The sequence below is a fragment of the Stenella coeruleoalba genome, assembly GCF_951394435.1.
Source record: "Stenella coeruleoalba genome assembly, chromosome: 9".
NCBI lineage: Eukaryota > Metazoa > Chordata > Mammalia > Artiodactyla > Delphinidae > Stenella > Stenella coeruleoalba.
Genome location: NC_137155.1, coordinates 70,859,637 through 70,883,491, shown reverse-complemented (window position 1 = coordinate 70,883,491; position 23,855 = coordinate 70,859,637). Strand labels below are relative to the sequence as shown.

Genomic DNA, 23,855 nt, shown 5'->3' with positions numbered 1-23,855 from the left:
GGATTAAAGACCTAAATGTAAGACTGGACACAATAAAACTCTTAGAGGAAAACATAGGAAGAACACTCTTTGACATAAATCACAGCAAGATCTTTTTTGATCCACCTATTAGAGTAATGGAAATAAAAACAAAAATAAACAAATGGGACCTAATAAAGCTTAAAAGCTTTTGCAAAGCAAAGGAAACTACAAACAAGACAAAAAGACAACCCTCAGAATGGGAGAAAATATTTGCAAACGAATCAACGGACAAAGGATTAATCTCCAAAATATATAAACAGCTCATGCAGCTCAATATTAAAGAAAGAAACAACCCAATCCAAAAATGGGCAGAAGACCTAAATAGGCATTTCTCCAAAGAAGACATACAGATGGTGAAGAGTCACATGAAAAGCTACTCAACATCCCTAACTATTAGAGAAATGCAAATCAAAACTACAATGAGGTATCACCTCACACCAGTTAGAATGGGCATCATCAGAAAATCTACAAACAACAAATGCTGGAGAGGGTGTGGAGAAAAGGGAACCCTCTTGCACTGTTGGTGGGAATGTAAATTGATACAGCCACTATGGAGAACAATATGGAGGTTCCTTAAAAAAACTAAAAAATAGAATTACCATATGATCCAGCAATCCCACTACTGGGCATATACCCAGAGAAAACCATAATTCAAAAAGACACATGCACCCCAATGTTCATTGCAGCACTATTTACAATAGTCAGGTCATGGAAGCAACCTAAATGCCCATCGACAGATGAATGCATAAAGAAGATGTGGTACATATATACAATGGAATATTACTCAGCCATAAAAAGGAATGAAATTGGGTCATCTGTAGAGACGTGGATGGATCTAGAGACTGTCATACAGAGTGAAGTAAGTCAGAAAGAGAAAAACACATGTCGTATATTAACACATGTATGTGGAACCTAGAAAAATGGTACAGATGAACCAGTTTACAGGGCAGAAATAGCAACACAGATGCAGAGAACAAACGTATGGACATCACGGGGGGAAAGTGGTGGTGGGATGAATTGGGAGACTGGGATTGACATATATACACTAAATGTATAAAATGGATAACTAATAAGAACCTGCTGTACAAAAAAATAAATAAAATTAAAAAAAAAAAAAAGTTGGTCTCAGGCTTTTGCTATAATCCACAGAACCCAGCCCAAAGCAAGGCTCAGAAAAAACTCCAAGTTTAAATTGGCTTGCTAATTCGCCACTTTTATAAGTGGTCACTTCTGTGACCACTTGACTGTTCTGTGATTTCCCAACATATCTATTTTTATTTTATTAACATCTCTTTAATATTTAATGGGATACCAATATGGAAGCCTCATAAATGGTGTGCAGTTATATCTAATATTGAATAAATGCAATGAGAGTGAGATTTAATTGATAGATAACTGTAAAATGGGCCCCATGATGTCCAGCCACAGAACCAATCTAACTACAACTTTCAATAGGTTTGGGTTAGCCACTACTCATTAAGATGACAAAATAGCAGTTTCTAATAACAGATTTCTGTTATCAGTGTAGACTGTCTATCACTTCTGAATTGCAGCAGCAGAAGTCATAGTCCTTATTTAGTTAATTCCTTTCTGGCTTTATGAAGGTTTGTAGTTGCAATTCAGCTGCTATGTGGGCCCAAAAGACATATCCCAAAAGCAATCAAGTAATTTCAATGATGCAAAAAATCAGCCTGTATCTTTCTACTAGGTTTCTATATACACATCCATTCTTCCCCAACTATATATATACAAGCACTCCTTCCCAACTTAGCAACTTTCTCTTAACAGGGGACCTTATCTCAATGATGCTGTTCTTCCACGCCAATGGTTCTCTACCACAGAGCACTTTAAACATAAAGATACACGAGTCCCAACCTCAGGGGTCCCAATTCAGGTGGTATGCGGGGAGGGGGGTGTCATCATCATATATGGCCAGGTTTGAGGGGCACTGTGCTAGGTAAGCTCTTCTGTACTATACAACTTACAGAAAACTTAGAAGAACCCATCGAACACTGAGACACAGACCTTGCTTCTCATCCCCTTTGTCACAGTATTCCAAGTTATCAGAAAGTACAATTTTATCTAATCAGTAATTAATACAGAGGTATTTAGTTCTGTCTCTGTGTCAGGACAACTCTGAGAATACAAAACCTGAATTACATATAACATTAAACAGTCCCGCTAATAGATAAACATATAAGAAATATGTTTTCAATATTAATACAAAAATTGCAGACAGCTTAAAAATAGCACTAGAGCAAAGGATAGTCATATACCACTGGCATCTGCTACCAAAAGGCTAGCTTCCCAGCATTCTCTTGTGCCTCCACTGAATAGGGACAATGCAGAAGAATCTCTGGATGAGGGGAAAAAAGCTTGGTCCCTGACAACGAATCCTCTAGCTGGGGAGACCAAACATACACACAAAACAATCAAGCAACTACAAAACAGAAGGGAATGAAAACTGCCCTGGGTCATAATTCTGGCTCAAAAACTGACCAGCTTTGTAACTGGGGCTGGGTCTCATTCTCTTTATCCAGAAATGAAGGCACTGAGCTGGATGGTTGCAGAGAACTGTTTTGGCTCTAAAAATCTGTAAATCTGAGTCTGCGCAAGTCTAAACAACAGAGCCAAAACTTCATATACACACTGTAGGGTGTTTAGAATGAAGTGGAGAAAAACCTAGAAAACCCTCTGTAACGCACTGGATTTGAGTTAATTTTCAAAGAAAATGATGAGCATGAATTATGCCAAAGAGTCAAAGGAAAAAAGTAATAGTTCTAAAGGATCAATTTAACTATAATATGTCCTACTCAGAAATGACTGTCTATCTTACAGGATCAATACTCTTTATTTTTTTCTATTTTTCTAAAGAAGGGCATGATGGTGAGAAGCAATCTGTCTCCAATCTTGATTTTTCTTGCTAAAGGATAATGAGACAGATTCAGGTAAACAGAATTTCCATTTGATTTAAAATTGTATAATATTTTACCTAGTTGGCGTTATCTAAATTTAAAACTTTGAGAGTTTTACTTATCTCAGGCAGTTGGGGAATAAAATAAGTGAATGGTGATTAAAAAGAGAGAAAAATCTAAATGTATTAAAAATAAGTCAATTGGATAATAATACATGTAAAATATATGTGCCATGTAACAGCCACTCAGCTGGTATGTAGTTATTAAATAAGAAAAAAGAAAAGAAAAAATGCTTCCTTTTGTTGAAAGAATTAATGAATTATTATAATTACAGTATTAGCAATTTTCAAAGGACTTTAATATATAATATTTATTTGATCTTCAGAACCCATCAACCATACAATAAAGAAAACGTTAGCTCAATTTTACTGATGAGACTACAGAGTAAGTCTCAGAAACAGATATTCAATTGGAAATAGAATGATGAAATGCCGAGTTGGAAAGGATCTTGCAGCTCAGCTAATTTCATATCCCTCCCAGGATAGAAAGCCCCCTGCAATACTCAGCCTTTCTCCAAAATTCCAAGGAATGATATCCCATAAAGGAATATATTCTATTCTTCATCAGTTTGATTCAGTAGTAAGCTGTTCTCACACTGACAGGTGATCTTTAACTAGTTCTAGTTTTGCTCACTGTAGGTAGAAATAATAAACTTAAACTTACTTCTATAAGACAATCATTCAAACTATTGACGAGGGATTTTTTCCAACAGTAGTCAAGCACATTTATTATCTCAATAGTTAAATGGTTTTAACAAATAAGAGTAACAGAAGAATTTAGTAATGTCGTATGAGGATGAAATGAGCTTGTCAAAGTTACGAATGAACTTTTAAAACATGTACAGTACTGTTCATGCCATGGTTTTCCAAGAAATAGAGAAAATATTGTCACCTAAAAGTCCAGATATTTGAATCTTTCCTGATAAATAAAGACTCTCGTTAGGTTCTCTGGGACAGAAATACTATCCTTAAACTTTACTTCTTACTGGAGAAATGGTTAAGAGCACAGGATCTGAAATCAGAGTGCCTGGGTCCACCACTAACTATGTGAATCCTCAGCAAATTATGTAACCTTTGTCAGATTCTTAATCTTTAAAATGGGAATAACACCAGTACCTACATCAGAAGGTGGATGCGGAAATAAACGGAACCATGCCTGGAAAGCAGCGTGTCTGGTATACAACAAGGGCTCATTCACACTTGCTATTAGTGTTACATTAAGCACCTTTACAATAAGCACCTTTTTAAAACCTTAGGGATACTGTTGAGGACAGTATCTATCTATTCAGTAATCCCTATGTAAGAAACTGTGCTAGAAATCTGTGTCCAGACTGAATATAAGGAAAACTATTCCTTCCTCTGAGAAGCTATATGTTATTTTTTTTTTCCTTATGGACAATGAAAATCATATGAGGGACAAATGTTCTCTTTTTGCCTCAAATTTGCAGACAAAATTGAGTAACCGGGTTGGACCCTACAGTTATACCTGTACATTTCTATTTTCCCTCAGGTTTGGATCTCCTGGGCTACCATACTTCCTATTATTCCGTTTGAATCTCTTTTTTAAAAATGTACTCTTATGGGCTTCCCTGGTGGCGCAGTGGTTGAGAGTCCGCCTACAGATGCAGGGGACGCGGGTTCGTGCCCCGCTCCGGGAGGATCCCGCATGCCGCGGAGCGGCTGGGCCCGTGGGCCATGGCCGCTGGGCCTGCGCGTCCGGAGCCTGTGCCCCGCAATGGGAAAGGCCACAGCAGTGAGAGGCCCGCGTACCGCAAAAAAAAAAAAAAAAAATGTACTCTTATAAGTTACCTCAAATGTTCTTTTGAACTAGGCAGAGGTAGGTGTAAATGCACGAGCCAATCATCAAGTACTTCGGTCTACTTGTTATCCGTACTTTATATGCTTACTTTGCGAAGAACTAATATAAATGCTGGTCCTTGGCAGATATCCTTATAAAACCTCATAAAACTTAATCAGTACATAATTCACTTAGTTCTTATAGAAAGGAGCATTAGCAGCTTTCTTCATGCTTAAAATTTGGGACTGTTGCATGTTAGATCTACTTCAATTAAATATTTGATTTTAATCTATGATAAATCATTTATAATCTACATAATATGTATATTCTTACTGCTATGCAATCTATATTCATACCTCCTTTATCTGTAAATGTTAAACCATTTCATTTTTACTCTTCCATTCAAATACCAGCATTATTTCAGATCATCTATGTGTATTCCAGATTATGAAATCTCAAGGAATCTGAGACTAAAATGTCTGGGAAAAGTAAAAAAAAAAAAAAAAAAAAAAAATCTGGGTCTCTATTTCCCAGAGGCTAAGAACAATGTGGAAATCTACAAATGTTTCCCAAATGTAACCTTTAAAAACCAAAGATAAGGCAGCTTTCAGGAAGACCTGAGGCTCTGGAATTCTACTTCTTCAAAAAAAAAAAAAAAAAAAAAGCTTAATGACCTTTAAGAAACACTGCAAAGCCTACCTGCTTAGCCTAATGTTCTAACACAGATTAAAATCTCATTGTCCAAATCAACATTTTAAGATAACCAAAGCATTTTTAACAGATGAATGAGCATATGCAGAAAATTTTGTAATTTTATAAGTTATTGTATAATCAGATATACGTTTGTTGAATGAATTAAATGCTTAAATCAATTTAATCAACTAATCGTTATTACCATTACTTTGAAAAATAATAAGATTCTGAGCAAAATCTAAATTCACTCCTTCAAAGGGCTTCTTATGCATTTAGCAGCTTATGGTGTGTTTCGATTCAAAAGAATGAGAAAAATGACATTGACTCAACTAGTTTACAGGTTGGGGGTGGGTAGAGAACAGCAGGTTTTATACACAGCAAAGGGGAAAACAATTACCAAAAAATTACATGAATATGCAATTGAATACAGACACGCAAATGAATAGGTGCAAAATGCAGCAGTATTGCAAATAATCTCAATAATCTGGGCTCTAAATAAATGCGGGGAGAAAGAAGTAGACACTTTCCATTATAAAAAAAGTAGTGGGGAGGTTAGATAAAGGCAGGGTGGTGCAGGGGACCAGGACACATTATCTCAGTCATCTTAATCTCCTGCAACTCTTACATCTAAATCTAAAGTTCCTCATCCTAAAAATGTATTTTCAGGATAACTGAACCCTGCCTCCTGCCTCCTCAGATACAAGTTCAATTGTGTTCTTTCTACCAGCAAATATACTCATATTAAAGCCAAACTCTCATAGGCTCATGGAATTTGGAGTGACATGGGCTCATAAAGCTCTCTTAGCCCAACCTGAAAACATGAACTCAGTTAAAAACAATCAACATTCAGCATTGCCAGGAATAAGCCGAGGAGAGTAGGCATGAATACTTCCAGGGATAGGGAAACAGCCTCAGGAGACAGCCTACTTCAACTTAGGATGCCTTAATTATTCAAAGACTTGTCCACAATTGTCTAAAATCTACTTACAGTTTTCACTGATTCATCATATTTTGCTCTTTGCAATCAAAACGTAATCTTCCCTCTTCCATATTCTATCCAATTTTATAAGCACGATAGTCTTCTTACTCTTATCTAAAAAGCTATCATGAAAGAATTTGCCTTACTGACTGTTGAAATCCAGAGATACCATATCTATAGCAGTTCCCCTACTCAGCAGTCAATTAACCCTGCTACAATATAAAAAGGAATTGAGGATATTACCTTCTTCCCCTTTTTTAAAACAAGGGTACACACCCATCTTTAGTTTTTTTAGCATCATCATTATTCTAAGTGCCACAATTTTCAAAACTTTTCTGTTACCTCTCAGTTAAACTGAGTGATTTTATCAAGAACACTTTCTGCCCCAATCTCTCTGGTTAAGGAATAAACCCTTATTTGGCACTGTTACAAGAAGGAAGGCCAATGGAAGTCAAAAGTGAACCAAAGGAAGTTGTTTAATTTGTCAAGGCATTTGAAAGCTATGATTTGAGCCTGATCTTGAAATAAATGAGAGAGGATGGAGAAGAGCATTTCAAATAGTGGTGAAGCCACAAATAATAAGAGAATTTGCAGTATATTGAAATTGATTTCTTGGACTTCAGAATGACGGATATGAAGTAGAAGTCAGGGGATGCTTCCTCTCTGGTGATTCTCCTACAGGACAAAACCTGGAGCCTCTCATTTAATTCACCAACACAGCCTCTGACCTTCTGGACCATCTCTTTGGGGCACTGCCTACTTTAAATTCTCCTTTAAGACCACCAACCCATTTTGGCTTTACAACCTCTGCAATCTCATTAACTATCGCAGTTCCAGTCACCTCCAGGAGGATAACTTGTAGATCCATTACCTTCACCCCGATTCCTGCCCTGACCTGTAGATTTGGAGTTTCAACTCTACACGACTATATCTTTAGCAATTAACTTAATATTTCCCCAAATTCATCACCACTTCTCTTCAGTCCCCGCCTATTTCTCCAACTGTAGTCTGTATATTGGTCGATGGTATCCACGGAATCACTTTTAGCTCTCTATTTTCCCCTTATTTCCCCGGCCCCAAGATCAGTTACCAGACCCTGCTACTTACAGCACCCCAATTTCTCTTAAATCTATACTTTCTCGCCCATACCCACTACCAGGGCCTCCCACCTTTTTCTGCTCCAACTGGAAATATTTTTCTAACACAAAGATTGAACGTGCTACTCCTTGGCTCAGTAAGAATTAAATTCATTTTGCATATGGGTGAAAAACTGTTATTTTAACATTGTACATATTTTAAGGTTGTAAACTCCTACACCTTTCCCATGCTCCATAATTTCACCTTATATCTCAGTAAGAAATAAAGAGTAAAACCCCTCAGAAGATTTTCCTAAAATCCTGCATGTTGCTTGGATGATGTGATGGAAAAAATAAGAACAAGACAGGTCTATATTCATAGAGACCCAGAAGATTAAAGACTGATCCCCTATGAAAAAGAGTAGGAGAACTATTTCTTGGAGTACAGAAAGTGAGGAGAGGAAGCTTGTTCCCCTGCCCTCTGCCACCTGCCTTCAGAGGGCCTGTCACCTGCTCAACCACAAGGTGCCTTATTTTTGGTGCTCAACACTGCATAATCCAAACCAAGAAGACCTACAAACTGTGCCTTCTTCAGCTGGGGTCACTCACAGCCCAACCCAGACAGAACTGACTCGTTATTCTGAGATTCGCTCTCAACCTCCAGAAGCCAGAACTGTGCCAGTAAGCTGGCAACTGCCCGTAAACTCATCTGTCACATGGTACTTGTCGTAATCTTGAATTGATATTTAGACAAGGGATTACAATTTAATTTGGCACACACGTAAACATCATCCTCTCTCTCACCTAGTTTACAAATTCCTTCTGGGCAGAACTATGTGTTATACATTTTCAACCATCACGGGATTTTCTACATAGCAGGAGCACAAGAAATATTTGTTGACAGGGTTTCCTGTTCAAATATGTCGATATATTTGATAAAATATATGTGCTAGCATGAAAATGTATTTCAGACTTTATTCCTGAAACTACTTAAAAATCGGGCATAGGGCTTCCTGGTGGCGCAGTGGTTGACAGCCTGCCTGCCGATGCAGGGGACGCGGGTTCATGCTCCGGTCGGGGAAAATCCCACATGCCGCGGAGCGGCTGGGCCCGTGAACGATGGCCACTGAGCCTGCGCATCCGGCGCCTGTGCTCCGCAACGGGAGAGGCCACAAAAGTGAGAGGCCCGCGTACTCCCCGCCCCCCGCAAAAAAAATCGGGCATAAAAGCACATGCATATGAATCATCTTACTTCAGATCATGTGGGTGTGAATCTGAAAACAGAAGTGGACTGCAAGTCGAAACCACAAACGAAATTAATGTTAAAATAACTCTCCACAGTTCCTACTTAGTGAACTCGAAGCGACCAGAACCTGTAAAATACAACTCAGTTTCAAAAGCTTACAGTAAAAAAGCTCACCTCCTTCAGGATGTGTATGCTAATGTCAAAAGAAAATATGAAAAGTTTAAGTAACTTCAGTAAAGTGTTAATGGCAAGAGGGAGAGGAGGGGGAAAAAGAGAGACGCAGAGCATAAAAGGTAAAGACAGAGAGAGACAATCATCTAAAACCCAGGACTGATTAAGATAGCAGGGAGGGCTGCAGCATCTTTTATCTGCTCCAATGAATCACCAGAGTTCAACTATCCAAACATCCAGACTCTAGCCAGTGCAGAATCAATCCCCCCTTAATAAAAATTGAGTAAAGATTTTTCGGAATAGAAACATAAAAATCACATCCCATGCCTTTATACAGTAGAATAATTACATTGACTCAGAAAAACAATTTGGTTGAATTGTTTCCCTCCTCTGTTTGTTGTTGTTCTAACTAATTTTCCATTTGCAAATGGCCTAACTTTAGACTGTGACAATTTATGTGTTTCCTTTTCCCCAAAATCTTTTATTATAAAAATATAATGCTAGTAAAATAATTGCACACTTTTATTAGAACTTTCCATGAAATCACCTCACCAAGATCCAGGAAATGAGGTTCAAAGAAACAGGAAAGGCTCTTACACACCCAAAAATTCCACAGCTCCCCCAGTAGCCCTGTAAAGATCACTCAGTTATGTATATTAAATCCTTGTATGTGAACTGACCAAACAAGGCCAACAGGCATGATTCTTGCTGGCCAGAAATCATAGCCTTCTAACTGCACTGCTGGTCTCTCCAGCTCCCCATACAGCCTGGAACACGAGATCAGTTGGTACAAAGACACTCTTCCCACACATGCTTAATCCTCCTCCCTTGCCCCAGCCCCTCCACTGCTTCCATTCTGCCAACTTCCAACCCTGTGCTAATACAAAAACTCCATTCTATCTGCTTCTATTCCCAAGGTCCCGAACGCTTCTTGCTGAGAAAGGCAATCAACCATGCTGACCGTGTCCACTAAAAATTCATGCTGTTCATTCTTTGTTAAGCCCTCAGTGTTACTGAGCAGTGCTTTTGTTTGCCCCGGATTGACTCCCTCTTGAATTCTTCATTCTTCCCAATCTTTTCTACACATCTCAAATTTCTTGACTCATCCTAACACGCCCCCTTGCTCTCAGCAAATGTTACATCTATTTTGCTGAGAACATCTAGGCCTTCAATAATCTCTTTCTCACATGAAATTTTCTCTAGATGATCACTCATCCTTTTCTCCCACCCCCATCTCAAAGGGGAACATTCCCCACTTTCCTAAGACTGATCTCATCATCTCCTTCCTTCCTACAATTTTACTCTTTCAATTACAAACACCCACTGCAGCACGGTCCACCCCCATGCTCTTTCATCTTTTCTCTCTCTATCCCCTGGCTTTCTTTCCATTAGTGTGTGGTGGACATGCTCAAAATCCGCCCATCGAAAAGGAGCCTTCTATACCCCCTGCTTCTCCCTTAACAAACCAGAACTCTCTCATCTTCCATGACCTCTAACACCTAACACTTCTGTGACCAATCCTTACGGACTCTGTATTCTTTTCCTTCTCCTCCCAAAAGGGCAGCCATTCTCCCAAGTCTGTCTTCAGTCCTCTCTCTCTCACTCTTGTGCCCATCCATCAGCTACTTGGTGGTGAACTCGTAGTCTGTGCGCCTGACCCTCACCACTCTCCTAGTAACAAATTCTCTTTTTCAGTGGCCTACTGGCTATCCTGGCTTAAGGATAAGTTCCATGGAACCAACATGATCAAAAGAAGACTCAACGGCTCCTCCCATGTTTCCACTCAGGCTAAAAAGCAAACCTGTGGATTACCTTACATTTCTACCTTTCCACCTTCTCCCATATTAAATATTTTGCCCAACCACATCAATTCCATTGAACAAAATTTAGACACTGTGCCTGGCTGTAGGAGATTCAAAAATGAATAAGTAAAAATCAATGCCCTGAACAATTTCTCACAGCAAGATAGAGCTCTATCCTACTTTTGCTATCATTCTTAAATCCATATTCTCAATTCTACTCCCACTGGTACTGCCCTAGGTCCTCTTATCTTTTGCCAGGCTATTGTAATAGCCTCCTGGAAAATCACTGCCTTCACTCTTGCCTCTCCCTCCAAAATCATCCTTTGAACTGTCACCAGATTTGTTTTCCTAAAAACACCAATTTGGTCCTATCCTTACCCTATCAAGAACTTTCAATGGCTCTATTGCCTACAGAAAGGACATACAAATTCCTCAGCAGGAAAATCAGGGCCCTCCTCACAATTACTTTAGCTTATCTTTACAACTTTACCTTTTTCTCAGCTCCTTTAATGCAGCTCACACAATGGTCTTAGTGAAGTCCTCCACACTCTGTAACAGTCCCTTCCAAGTCTTGCTTTCCACATCCATGTCCACAGAGGAGAGTTTGACTATGCTTCTTAGTCCAACTCAAATCAAAAGTTTTCTCTGAGGTCTTTCCGAATGCCCCAGCTAGAGATGCTTTCTCCCTCCCATGTTCTGCCATCATTTTCTTTCTGCCTCTGTTATAACCTTTCCATCTACCTTATATTATAGGTATGTGTAAACTTATTTATTTCTCCCATCACTCTGCAAGTCCCAGATTTCATTCATCAATCTATTTCTCTCTATATCTGTCATACAGCATCATATCTATCTATAGATAGATATGATGGAACATTCACAGAGCACCTGAGTAAGGCAGAAATAAACGATGTGAAGACAAACAAAAAGGCTATAGTAGAGATGAAAATCGGTATTAAAAATTTATCCTCTGTACAAGTATCCTGAATTATAAACACAAACATATAAATGCTTTCCCTAGTCCCATCCTCCACCCTGACCCCCAAACCGATGCTGTTCATCGCCTTTTGCTGCCATGACTCACACTTGCTCTGGACAGCAATCAAGCCCTCCGTTTACCCAATCATTTATTCCACAAATATATACTAGGGCCTACTTCAAGGTAAGCTGTGCTCCTCCCTCTCTCAAGATTTTGTGTCATCATCTTGTTTCTTAACATGGTCCCCTCCAGCTCAGTTCATACCATGCTATCCCTTAGAACTTTATTCGCAGTTCTCAACTCAAACACTTCAACCTCTCCAAACACTTTTTAGTCGTACCTTTTTTAACCGCTTCCTTCCCCCCTCCCCTCTTAGTTTTTTCCCAGTTACATCCTCCTCTTACGCGTTTGATTCTTTTACTTAGCAGAAGGAAAATGACTACGCCTAGCTGATAAGGCTTGCACTTCTCTAACTAAACGTGTAAAATGAACGTTAGTTCCTTTAGGCATACAGAGAATTGGGAATATAAAGTCCAAGGTGCTTGAAAATGCCCCCAAATCCTCTTCCAAATCTAGACAAGTTTCCTTATCGTTTTCCAGTTAAGCCTGTTCTTTCTCAAGCATCTGTATTCAAAATGTTTCACTCAATTTTGTTCGTGGTTATTTGTATGCGGTTGCCAGAAACATAAGAGTATGTTCTCTATAATTTATCATTGTAAATATACAAAATTTTCAACAATCTTTTGAGATTATGGAGGTAAACATAAGTTATCATTCTGTTTCTATGAGAAAAGATAATCCAGATTCCAAAAGTCCAATTTACAGGTGAATACAGCTCACATTCTTTCCTTATTATTGCATAATGCTGGGATCCTCAGAGAGAAGTGTAGGGTGGTGGGACAAAAATATCTACTGAGGTGGGCAGAAGAAAGTATTAAAAGATCTATTTATTTACTTATTTTTATCTCATCCTTTTAAATTTTTATTCATATATTTCTTTTCTAATATTCACAATATATTTGTACTATAGTACATATGATCTTGACAGGAAACTTTTTTGAGGATGAATACTCAGGCCTAGTTTTATTAATTGGGATATGGGATAAAAATGCTGGCGAGCTCTAAGAGACGGTACACGTGGAGTGATATGATTTAAAGTCTGGAATTTGAAAAAGGGACTTTTCTCAAGATTTTATTAAGGCTTTCTACCAAATATATATATATATATATATATATATAGATATAGATATATATATAGATATATATATGGCATGTCTTTCTACAGATAAAAGCCTCTAAAAACAATGATTCTCAACTAGAGATAAAGAGCACCTGGAGCTTGTTAAAAATGCAGATTCTTGAGTCTTACTCTCAAGATGCTGATTCTGTAACTCTGGAGTGGAGCCAAAGATGTCAGTAGCCTTGAAAGACTAGGATAGCAAGTCAACACCATCGACATTCTGGGCCAGATAATTCTTTGTTGCGAGGCGCTGCCCTGTCCTGTGCATTGCCAGTTGTTTAGCGTTATCCCTGGCCTCCACCCACTACATCCCCGGAGCAGTCACCCCCACCCCTGTTACGACCACCAAACATGTCTTGAGAGGTTGCCAAATGTCTCCTGAAAGGCACTATCGTCCCCGATTGAGGACCAGAGATAGAAGCTGCCCAAAGATGACACACTTTGAGAAATGCCACTCTTAATCAAAAGGAGAAAACGATATGATAAAAGTTGAAGAATATGGATACTACGAGCATACGTGGTATAATTGAAATAAACAGGCTTCCCATACAGGAAACCTGATTAGCCACTATAAATTCCTGACAAATCAGCTAAGCTTCTAAGTCAAAGCTCTTCTTGTGTAATTTCAACTTGAACATCTTCTCCCTAGCTTCTATTTTAAATTATTTTTAATTAACTTTACTGGCATTTTGCATCCTGCTATGAAAAGTCCGCCTAATAGTCTCAGAGGACTCTCCCAAGAGAGAAGAGTGCATTAAATCACACATTATCACATTAAAGAATATTCCAGCACACAGTCCAACAGTCTACATCTTGGCAAATGCAATGGGGGAGGGAGCGGGGCTGCAGGGGCCGGAACAGGCTCAAGCAATTCGCAGTATCCAAAGCTGATTATCTTCAATTCATCCATCCACAGGAAAAAAAGCTGCATTCATTCTCTACTTCAACCACATTTACCACAAAACACCCTGATTTCTACTGTGTATGAGACCTTGCGCAAGTCACTTAAAGTCTCTGGACATCTCTTCTAGAAAAGTGAGCCAGTTAGACTAAGTTATTTCTAAAGATCCTTCTAGTTACAAGTCACAAATATGGAAGCACTTAATCAAAAGGCTCTTTCAACCACATGGATTCTAATAACTTTTGCACAAAAAAGCAAATACCTATCAGGATTGATAACACAATGAATTTTAAGATGCTTGATCCAAAAAAGAAAAAAAATGAGAATTAGGTGAACCCCCTATACAAGAGCCGTTCTCTCTTAAAACAAAAATAAGTTTGGCCCAAATTGTCCTTCACTTATCGAGACACTTATACACGTACTTTGCTTGAGAAGGCAAATCAAGTCAATTTTTCAGAAGTTCGTCATAAACAGGGAAATGGTTTTAAATCACAAGTTTACTTCCTATTTTCTATAATAGAGATCACAAATCAGCTGTATACAGGCCATTTCCAGCCTGCAGGTGTGGTTGTTTTGTTTGGCCTGGATAAAAATTGAATTTCATTAGTTGCCAACTTTTAAAAAGGGCGCAATGATACATAAAACTCCCTATTTCCAGTATCTCTTGAAATACCGGAAGATATTAACCCAAATGGCAACAATGAGCTGGACCTGAGAAGTACCGTCTCCTGGGCCTGCGCTCTACAATAGTCCCCAGTCCCCACTGCTCCCTACCTTCCCACACCCATTCTGGTTCCCTCTGACAGCCTGGGGCATATGAGCTTAAGTCCTTGATCTGTAACAATTTTCAGAATGCACAAATAAGATTTTTCATGCTTTCAGAGCAATAGAATTGTGCTTGCAGAATCACAGCCAAAGGGGAGAAGCTCTAAAGAGAGAGAGCTATGCTCTCAATACGAAAAACTTCCACAACTATGAATGCTGATGAGGAGAAGGCACTACACTGTAGGTGTCTATCTGCAAGAATGTAGAAAGAAATTCTAGATTTGATGGGGAGTTCAGACTAGAGACCCCCTAAAATTACTTTCATCTTGAATTTTCTATGCCTTTGGTTAGTAGTACAGATAGTGCATCACAACACAGTAATATCTGCATAGATTATATCGTGTGTCTTTATGTGATATAATATGTATATATATGCACATACATATTAATACACATATATATTGTACTTTGTTCGCAGGCGAAGACTTGATCTTACCCTCCCCCTTCATGAAAAGACATTTTCTGTTAACTTTCATAGAACATTCCATTTTTCTCACTGATTTTAATATATAAAATTGTAAAATTAGGTTTCTATTAACTAAGCAGCCTTATCTTACCAGAGTACTATTCAACTATTATTCTGAAAAGATGATCAATAACCCAAGGACAGAAGGATGAGGATGAAAGAACTCTGAGCAGGAGCTTAAGAGAAGAGTGGCTCGCGGGCAAAGGTTCTTCACTAACGTCTTTACCAATAAAACCACCCTAACCATGGCGGCTACGTCTTGAAGCTTTCTCCCTACCCACTTGCTCCAAAATGTTTTTTTCTTTCAGCTTATGAAATCTGCTTGTTTGAGACACAATCTTTTAACAAGATTCTGAGGATTTTCTTTTTAAAAAACTCAACTTTATATTACATTTACAATTAAATTGATGCCTACTTAGAGGATGTGGTGAGTCAAAGTTAAACTACTAAAAAAAAAAAATGTTGCTGAGGTTAAGTCAATTTTCAGGTAAAACATAACCCGAGAGTTTCCACACTGATAATGTGTTGTATGCAGTCCACATTCTCCTTCAGACCATTCTAGAGGCTGGCTTCTTAAAGTCAGATCATGTGATACCTTACAGCATTACATCTGTACACTGCATTATCACTGCAACTTCTACTGACTTAAAAAATGTGTATTATTAAAGCTGGACATTGTAGATATCACTAGTTCTAAATCAATTGTTTTTCTAGTGTGTTTGAGGTTGATTTTGACATAAGCATTTGTTAACAATAGTGATGAACACCTCAAGTGTGAACCTAAACATCCCATCAAGGAGTTGATATGACTACTGAGGGCATGCCTAATGACAAGAAAATGATTGCCTTGGCAATACAGTGTGAGGAACATGGGCTGCTTCTGGGAAAACGTGTTTATCGTTCTAGTTCTGATTTGCTGATTTTCTCTGTTTAGAAAAAATGACTCACTGTTTAGGAGCAAAAAAAAAACAATGATAAACATAATTCAATTTCACAGCCCTTGAATTCCACATTTTAATTTAGCCATGCATGTTTTCTGCTCTTACCTATTGTGGGTTCGACACTCACTTCTTCTTTTCCACTTTTTACTGCCTTAACAAAAAGAATCCCAAAAAGCTCATTACGTTATTGCTAAAGGGGGTGGGGGCGGGGGGCATGGATCAGATAGGCTTAAAATCAAGAGAAAAAGTAAAATAGGTTTTGGAGCCCTGGAAAATTATTTAATTTGTATCAGTGTCAGAACTCTTTAAATCAGAACCACCCTAAGAGGAAAATACGTCAGGAGATTAAGATCCTTGTTCTCTGTCACCAATGAAAACCTGAAGTATGTTACCTTCAAGAGAAAAAAGATACTGTTTGACTTGTTAATAAGCTTATTGTGGAATTTTCCCAGAAACAGAAGTATTTTCTTTACAGGCTGAATGTGTTTACGCTTTGGAGGAACACAAAGAGCTAATTCATTCTTGAAAAGCATTTCTTTTGAAGCCTGTGTATTTCAAAACAAAAATAGTTATTGAAAACGTATGCATGAGCCATCCCAAAGCAATTGGTCACAGAAACCTGGATTATCAGAGTTGCAGACGAGCCCACAAGAAACAGGAAGATGAAGGGAGAGTGCAGGCTTGTTCAGAACGCAGTGTCAGTCCTTGATCTGATGAACGCACAGAACTGAAGAGAAGTAGTGGGGAAGCGCTTCAGAGCCCACACTGACGGGTCTTAGGCCCTGAAATGCATATGCTTAAGAAAGAAGCGATCCTGTTTCTCCGCAGCCAAAGGAAGGGGGGAGCGGAGGGACCAACGGATCCCGCCCTCTTATCCGGTTGTTGATCTAGCGCTGCAGTGCTGGAGAACTTGCTTGAGTAATGCTAACTATGCAAAAGTTCACAAGGACGAGGTTGGCTCGGTTCTCGCACCAATTCCCCCCACACAGACCCCAAGCAGTAAATGTGCGAACACATTTTAAAATGCAACAATGACAAAGGAGCTTGCAACTTGCAAGCGACACTCACCCTGGGCCGCGTCGCCCAGCCGGCCACCACCCGCCTCGGCCCCGAGCTGGGGCCCGGGAGCGGGGTCTTCACCCGCCCCGGACATGGGCCGCTTCACGGAACCCTCGCCGCGCCTCCGCCTAGCTCGCCGCCCTGCGGGGCGGACACACTAAGGGCTCGGAGATGTTGGGTGCAGGCAACTGACCGCTTCTGGCGGGGATTAAAAAAAAAAGTGTTTTGAGAGAAGAGCACACCACCCCTGCAGGACATTCCCTCCCCCTCTGCTTCCCTTCCCCAAACCCCACCCCGGGGAAGTTTTGACTTGAAACCCGGGAGGAAAACTGTTACCCAGCAAGTTGACAGCAGTGAGTCCTAGGGGGTCGAAGGGGGGCGGGGGTACCCAAGGGGGAGAGGCTGGGAGATCGGATTTGGGATCAGAACCCATCCTCCTCCCGCCCGGGGGACCGCCACCTACCTCGGCATCCCCCCCAACTCACTCAAAGCCCCTTCCTCCTCCTCCTCTTCCGCCTCGGAAAGTTAGCGAGGCTCCGGCAGGGGCCGTGGGTCGCGCTGGCCCGACGGCGGCCACCCCTGGGTGTCCCTCCCCTCCTCCCTCCCGCTCAGCGCACACCGCAGTGGCGGCAACGGCGGCAGCAGCCGCTCCTCTGCTCGGCGCTCTCCGCCTCCTCTTTCCAGCTAGCTCAGCCCCGCTGGCTCCCCTCCGAGCGGGGCTCTCTCCCCTCTGCCTCTCTTTCCCCCTTACAGCGCGCCTGTACTCCAGAAACACTTCTCCCTCTGTGGCTCCTTTTCAGCATATCCGGGTCGGGGAGGCCTCGAACTCTTGGCTCTCGGCCCCGAGGCTGGGGGCGGCGCGACCCGGGCTCGGCCGCAGGCTCCCTAGCGCCCAGCTCTGTCTGGGTCAGGAGGCCAAAGCCCTACAGGGCTGGCGCTGGGGAAGATGGGGGGCAGGGGGGACGCCGGTGGGGGTGGGGGGGAAAGGAGGGAGCAGGCTCTTCCCTGGCTGCCCCAGAGTGCCCCCCACCCAGAGAGTCACCGCATTCCCTCTCCCTACTCCTCTTCCCAGCCCTGCCTCAGACCCACTGACATTCAGGGGATGCCCTGAGGAAAGTAGAAGCCTTTAGGGTGAACAATGCAAAACGAAAAAAGTATCAGACTTTCCCGGTGGAATACAGTAAGGGTGGTTTTGAAACCTTGACCCCTAGCTGAGTGTTTAATCTCTGACCCTAAAGTAACCTTTATTCTGTTTTTCAGTTCTTTCTTTCTTTGTATTGGTCAAACACGATCCTGGATAAGGAAAAACCTTTTGCAGTTGCATGAAGACCCTGGAGGCGTCCGGGCAGGCAAGGGTGACACCCTTGAGGATGCACTGGCCCAGGGCCTCAGGCCCAGTCTATTACAGGAGGAATGCCTCCCCCACAGATGACTTCTGTGGTGAGATAAACTTGTGGTCGGAAGTAAAAAGCTGATCAACTCTCCATTTATAAAGGAGATGTTCCAGTTGCAATTTAATCTGATGAGCCAAGAATAACAAGTATAAAATAATTTGCAGATGTAAAGTATTTCTGATAACTTTTGCTCTTTATTTCATTGTGAATGAAATGCAAAATTTGTAGAAAGCTAGAACAAACTCATTCTCTGACTTTCTAGGACAAGAGTAATGACAATAATGTTCTCAAAATTGGAGAAAATGTACATTGGATACATCTTCCTTCTAGGGGTATCAATAATATCCCAGGAATTTCATATCTTCAAAAAACCAACTGGAATTGATTCCAATTGACTGAGAAGTCCTATTTCTTACCCTTAAAGAATTGGTGCAACCAAATTTACTTTCAATTAAACCTGAAAAACACAGCCTTTGAAGTTTCTGCTGACAGTCATTCAGACCATATTCTGCCCCAAAAGAGAAATGACATTTTGCCCAATGACCTGTGACTAACAAATGCCTTTTTTTTTTTTTTTAATTTAGAGATTTCAGGAATGGTATGTATAAAAGTGCCTTAACTCTCTGAAAACTTGTCTGGGGGCCTGGACTATTTGGAATCTGCTTGATGAAAACAGATCAATTCTGATCTGCATTACATTAGAGAGCAAACATTTGAGGAAGCTTCACGCCTAGATACTATTTTATCCCTATTTTATATATTGCCTTGCCTTTTTAAAAAATGTACCCTCACTAAGATGTTAAACTCCACGAATATTTAAGAAATTACAGCACTCTTCTAGAAAGTCATAGTCAGCGGTAAATATTTGTTAATTAAATTTCACACAGTACTTAATGTTGCACACATGGTAGGTGATTCAATAAATACTCCTTGAATTAAATTTAAATATCTTACTCTTTAACAGTGAAGAAATAAGATTCAAATAAAAATATTAGGAACAGGGGTGGGATAGGGAGGGTGGGAGGGAGGGAGACGCAAGAGGGAAGAGATATGGGAACATATGTATATGTATAACTGATTCACTTTGTTATAAAGCAGAAACTAACACCCATTGTAAAGCAATTATACCCCAATAAAGATGTTAAAAAAAAAATATTAGGAACAAATGAGAGGCTGTGTGGTAGAATCACCAAGACAGTCAAATGCTATATCTTGCTCAGCAAAACTTTGAGCAAGTTAGTCAATCTCTTTATGCCTTGGTTGCTTCATAAGTGAGAATGATAAAAGAAACTCTTCACAGGGTCCCATAAGGACTAAATAAGATAATTTTCAGAAGGACATCAGCTATGAGGAAAGGTACTCAAAACTATTAACTATTATTATTATTCAGCAGAAGCATTTTGATGGGTAGTGTTGAACATGGCATAATGACTATATCACAAGGGCCACATCAAAATACCAGGTAACCATGCCTGGTATACATGTGCAATCTATGCTTTACACAAATTATCTCAAAGACTTCTGACATCAGCCCTCCCAGTACCTTGCCAGGATTACATTGCTAGGATTTATAGCTCAAGTCTGTCTGACCGAAAGCCTATCTTGTGTCTTTAGGTAAACTCAGGTCTTCCTTCTAGGAGCACCTAGAAGTCCATAAGCTTAGTATTTGATAAACCAGCAATTAAGTGTGGGCTCCTAAGCGTTCCCCAGGCTGTCCATTTACCCCATCCTTTGCTGTATTTCTGTCTTTCTGACTCATCACTTAGCCTGGTTCCTGAAGAGCACTCCAGTGACCTCATCCTCTCATTCTTTTATTCAACAAATATGTATGGAATTGGGAGGCACTGTCATGGGGGCTGGGGATGCAGCAGTGAAGATGATCAACATGGCCACTGCCTTCATGGAACTCAGTCTAGAAGGAGATATGGACACACAACCACTTAACAACAGTGGCTGAATGGGATGGCAGGGGAAGTTCTGGAATGCCATGGTAATTCTTTTTTGCAGGGAGATACAGTCTGGTCTAGGAATCAGGGAAAAGTTTCTGGAAAAAGTTATGTCTCTCCTGGAAGCAGAAGAAGAAATTGATAAGAGAAAAGACTGGTCTAGGCAGTGTGGGTGGAAGTGCAGAGGTTTGAGGGCAGCCTAGCATCAATGAAGAACTGAAAGAAGTCCAGTATCAGAGGAGAACCCAATGTGAGGGGGAGAGAGATGGAAGCCGGAGAGAAGAGTAGAGGTCTTAGCAACTTTGAACAAGGAGGATATATTTTCCAAATTTCTATTTATAAAAGGAACTCTGGTATAATATGTAAGATGATTTGGAGGCACTGAGATTGGAGCTCGGAAGTCCAATTAGGAGGCAAGGGATGATGATAGAAGTGGGAATGGAGCCAAATAGGCTGAGATAAAGGATAAGGAAGCTAGAGGAATCAAGGATGACTTCCAGTTTTCCGCATCTTGATGAATGGGGGTAATACTACCTACAGAGATGGAAACATTCAGGAGAAGCAGGTTTGGGGAAAAGCTGCTGAGTTAGTCATGTGGATGATGTAGTGTCTGAGAAACCTGTGAAATGGCTCATTGGAACCATGCAGTAGGCTGCTGGAGAGGTGTCTGGAATACAAGCACATAGATGGTATTTACTGGCAAGGAGGTCATGAGTACCCAAGGTGGGCATGCTGTGTAAGAACAGAAGGCCGAAAACACAGCTATGCCCTGAAACTCAACCCAGATGTGTGCTTACTGGCCCCTCTCCGTTTCTCCACACCGTTCTCAATGCGATAATACTTTTACCTGACTAGCTTCGAGAGTCACCATTATTTAGTACTACTACTGCCTGTGCCCCTCCACCAGCCCAGATGCCCCAGGTATCACCTGATGGTCCTGATTAAACCGGATTTGATCATGTCCCAAACTCTAGTCATCTTGATAGATGGAAACCTTCCCTGGGGACCAGCCCTCCTTTAGAATTAAATACCCTAGCCCTGGCTCAAAGCCCTCTGCCACTGAAATCCCAATGTGCCTTACAACCATTCCTGCCTAGTGATGTACACACTGATGATGATGTAATAATACGTAAACACGTTGTGAAAGAGATCTGACATGAGCTAAGCAAATGAAATGAACTAATTAAAAGGATTTATAAAGCATCCTTGTGGACTACCACTTCTTCATCACTCAGTCAACATTCAAACATTTATTGTTCACCTATTATATTCTAGGCCACGTGTTAGTTTCTGAGATTTTTTTTTTTTAGTTTGATTTAATGTCTTGAAAAGCAGCTAAATTACTTTTCAGTTGGGTAGAGGCCTATCTGCCTAGCAAACGTCGAAGTTACTATCTTTGCATAGTTATCTAAGCCAGAGGTCTACAACTGGGGTGTGCTATTGTGCATACTTCCCAGGGGGTAGACAAGACAATTCTCTGGAATGTGAGGAGGAAACAGTAGAATGAGTATTTATATTTGTTTTGTTGTCATCATTTGTCATTTCAATTCTCAAGTATGTTTTAAAACTTATACAAAGTATTAGTACAAAAGTATGTATAATTTATAAATAAATATAAATTAGGGGTTCACGCTTAAAAGTATTTTACTGCTTACTTGGTTAAAAAATGATTTAAATGCTTTATATCATTTAAGGTACATTCAGTCAATACATTCACCCCGATTGTACCAAGGTTAGTTTTTCTACAAAACATATATACCTACCTCATTTAGGTAGAAGCATGACTTTAGCAATCCCCAAACCCAAGGACATATAAACATACAAACTGAGTCTCTTAGTACCCTCAGGTAACCTCCATAACCTTCACATAATGCCAACACAACTGCCATTGACTTTCTCAAATTCTACTCATTTTTTTTGGTGCACATATACTTTTCAACAAACTTTATTTTCTATTGTTCTACCTCACAGAAGATTTAGGGCACAGGGGCTTTGAGGAAAAGAGATTAGCTCAGGGAGCTATTAGGTCAGAAAAAAGTGACAGCAGAAGAAATGACAGCTGACAGACAGGGAAGATACAGGGAAATAAACACGTCATAACAATGCCTTTGTGAATTCAACTCAGTGAAACGGACTGTTCCTAATGAGGGCCTGAGTCATTAAGGAAGGACTCAGTTATGTTAGTGCTGCATTCTGTTTTTTAAGGAGGCAGGTGAGTATTTTTACATTTAAGGAAAAATGCCACCAAAAAAAAAAAGTTCACATAAGAAAATGTTGCTACTTGAAAGAATAACTTTCACAGGATTACATTTTTATAGCTGCCAGGGAAATGGGCAATCATGATTCTAGGCCAACTTGCTGTGACTGTATTTCTCCACCTCCTGGTGCCCTGTGTGAAGAGGAGAGGTCAAGTGGACAGATTTCTGGAATTCCATCCTTACTTCAAATAGAGCACTTTGTTCTTTTTCTCCATAATGCATAGGTCCTTCCCTTAAATTTAACTGAGAAAACTGGTTCTTCCACTTTTTGAACATTTGAAAACTGCCGAAAGGCCCAACTCCTTCATTCAACATATAAAGAAATATAAAGACATAAAGTTCATTCATTAGGTTCAACAAACATACACTTAGAATCTACTGTATGCCAAACCATATGCTGGGCATCAGAAGTTCAAAGATAGAGGAAAACTGGCAGCTCAGAGTGTGTGAGGGAAGAGATGGGCAGAGAGCAGAGTGGGAGAGGGCCATTCACGTCAATAATGACTGTACAGCAGGAACTTGAAGGCAGCAGCACCTAACTGCTCGAACGTGGGCGGGGAGAGCCAGGGGATGTTTCAGAAAGAAGAAGATACCAAGCTGAGTACTGCTGATGAGTAAAAGTTTGCCTGTCAAAATGCTTAGGGAATTCCAGACTGAAGAGATACTGCCTACAAAGCACAGAAGTGTGAAAGCCCCAGAGAAGTTAAATGACTCGGCAAAGGTCCTTGTGTAGGTTTGCTATAGAGTTAAGTTTCTAAACATCCAGGCTTCTTGCTCTGATGGATTATCTGGATAAGCCACGTAAATGAGTCCATCACTTCTAAGTGATGGTGAAGCTAGGGCATATCTGATCTTCCATTCAGGAGTTCCAACGATTTTCTGTTGTAAATGTGTGACCAAAGAATGCAGCATAGAATCTGCTGTTGCTGAATTAGCTTGACTTGTCCTTCCTACCAAGCTCTCAGTTAGTGTCCCTTTCGGTTGTCTGACTCCTCTGGCCTGGGGCACTGGCCTTCAGGTACTTCCTTGCTGTCACTGTACTTTCCTGCTTGTGTTTTGAAGGAATGGAGGGAGAGGTTAAGGCAG

The 23,855-nt window shown here is 40.4% G+C and overlaps 1 protein-coding gene across 3 annotated transcripts in view; it reads right to left on the bottom strand.

Moving 5' to 3' along the window:
• Positions 1-23,855, bottom strand: part of MDFIC (MyoD family inhibitor domain containing) — a 144,349-nt gene that overhangs the window by 81,605 nt on the left and 38,889 nt on the right. Inside the window, exons 1-2 of one of the 3 annotated variants that reach the window (XM_079932626.1) lie at positions 17,635-17,744; positions 17,181-17,369 (exon numbers count right to left, since the gene is read on the bottom strand). The exons of the other annotated variants lie outside the window; for them this stretch is intronic. Coding sequence (XP_079788752.1) covers positions 17,181-17,265 — 85 coding nt within the window. The 5' untranslated portion in view covers positions 17,266-17,369; positions 17,635-17,744. Of the gene's footprint in view, positions 1-17,180; positions 17,370-17,634; positions 17,745-23,855 lie in introns of those variants that run through there. 3 annotated transcript variants of the gene reach the window in all.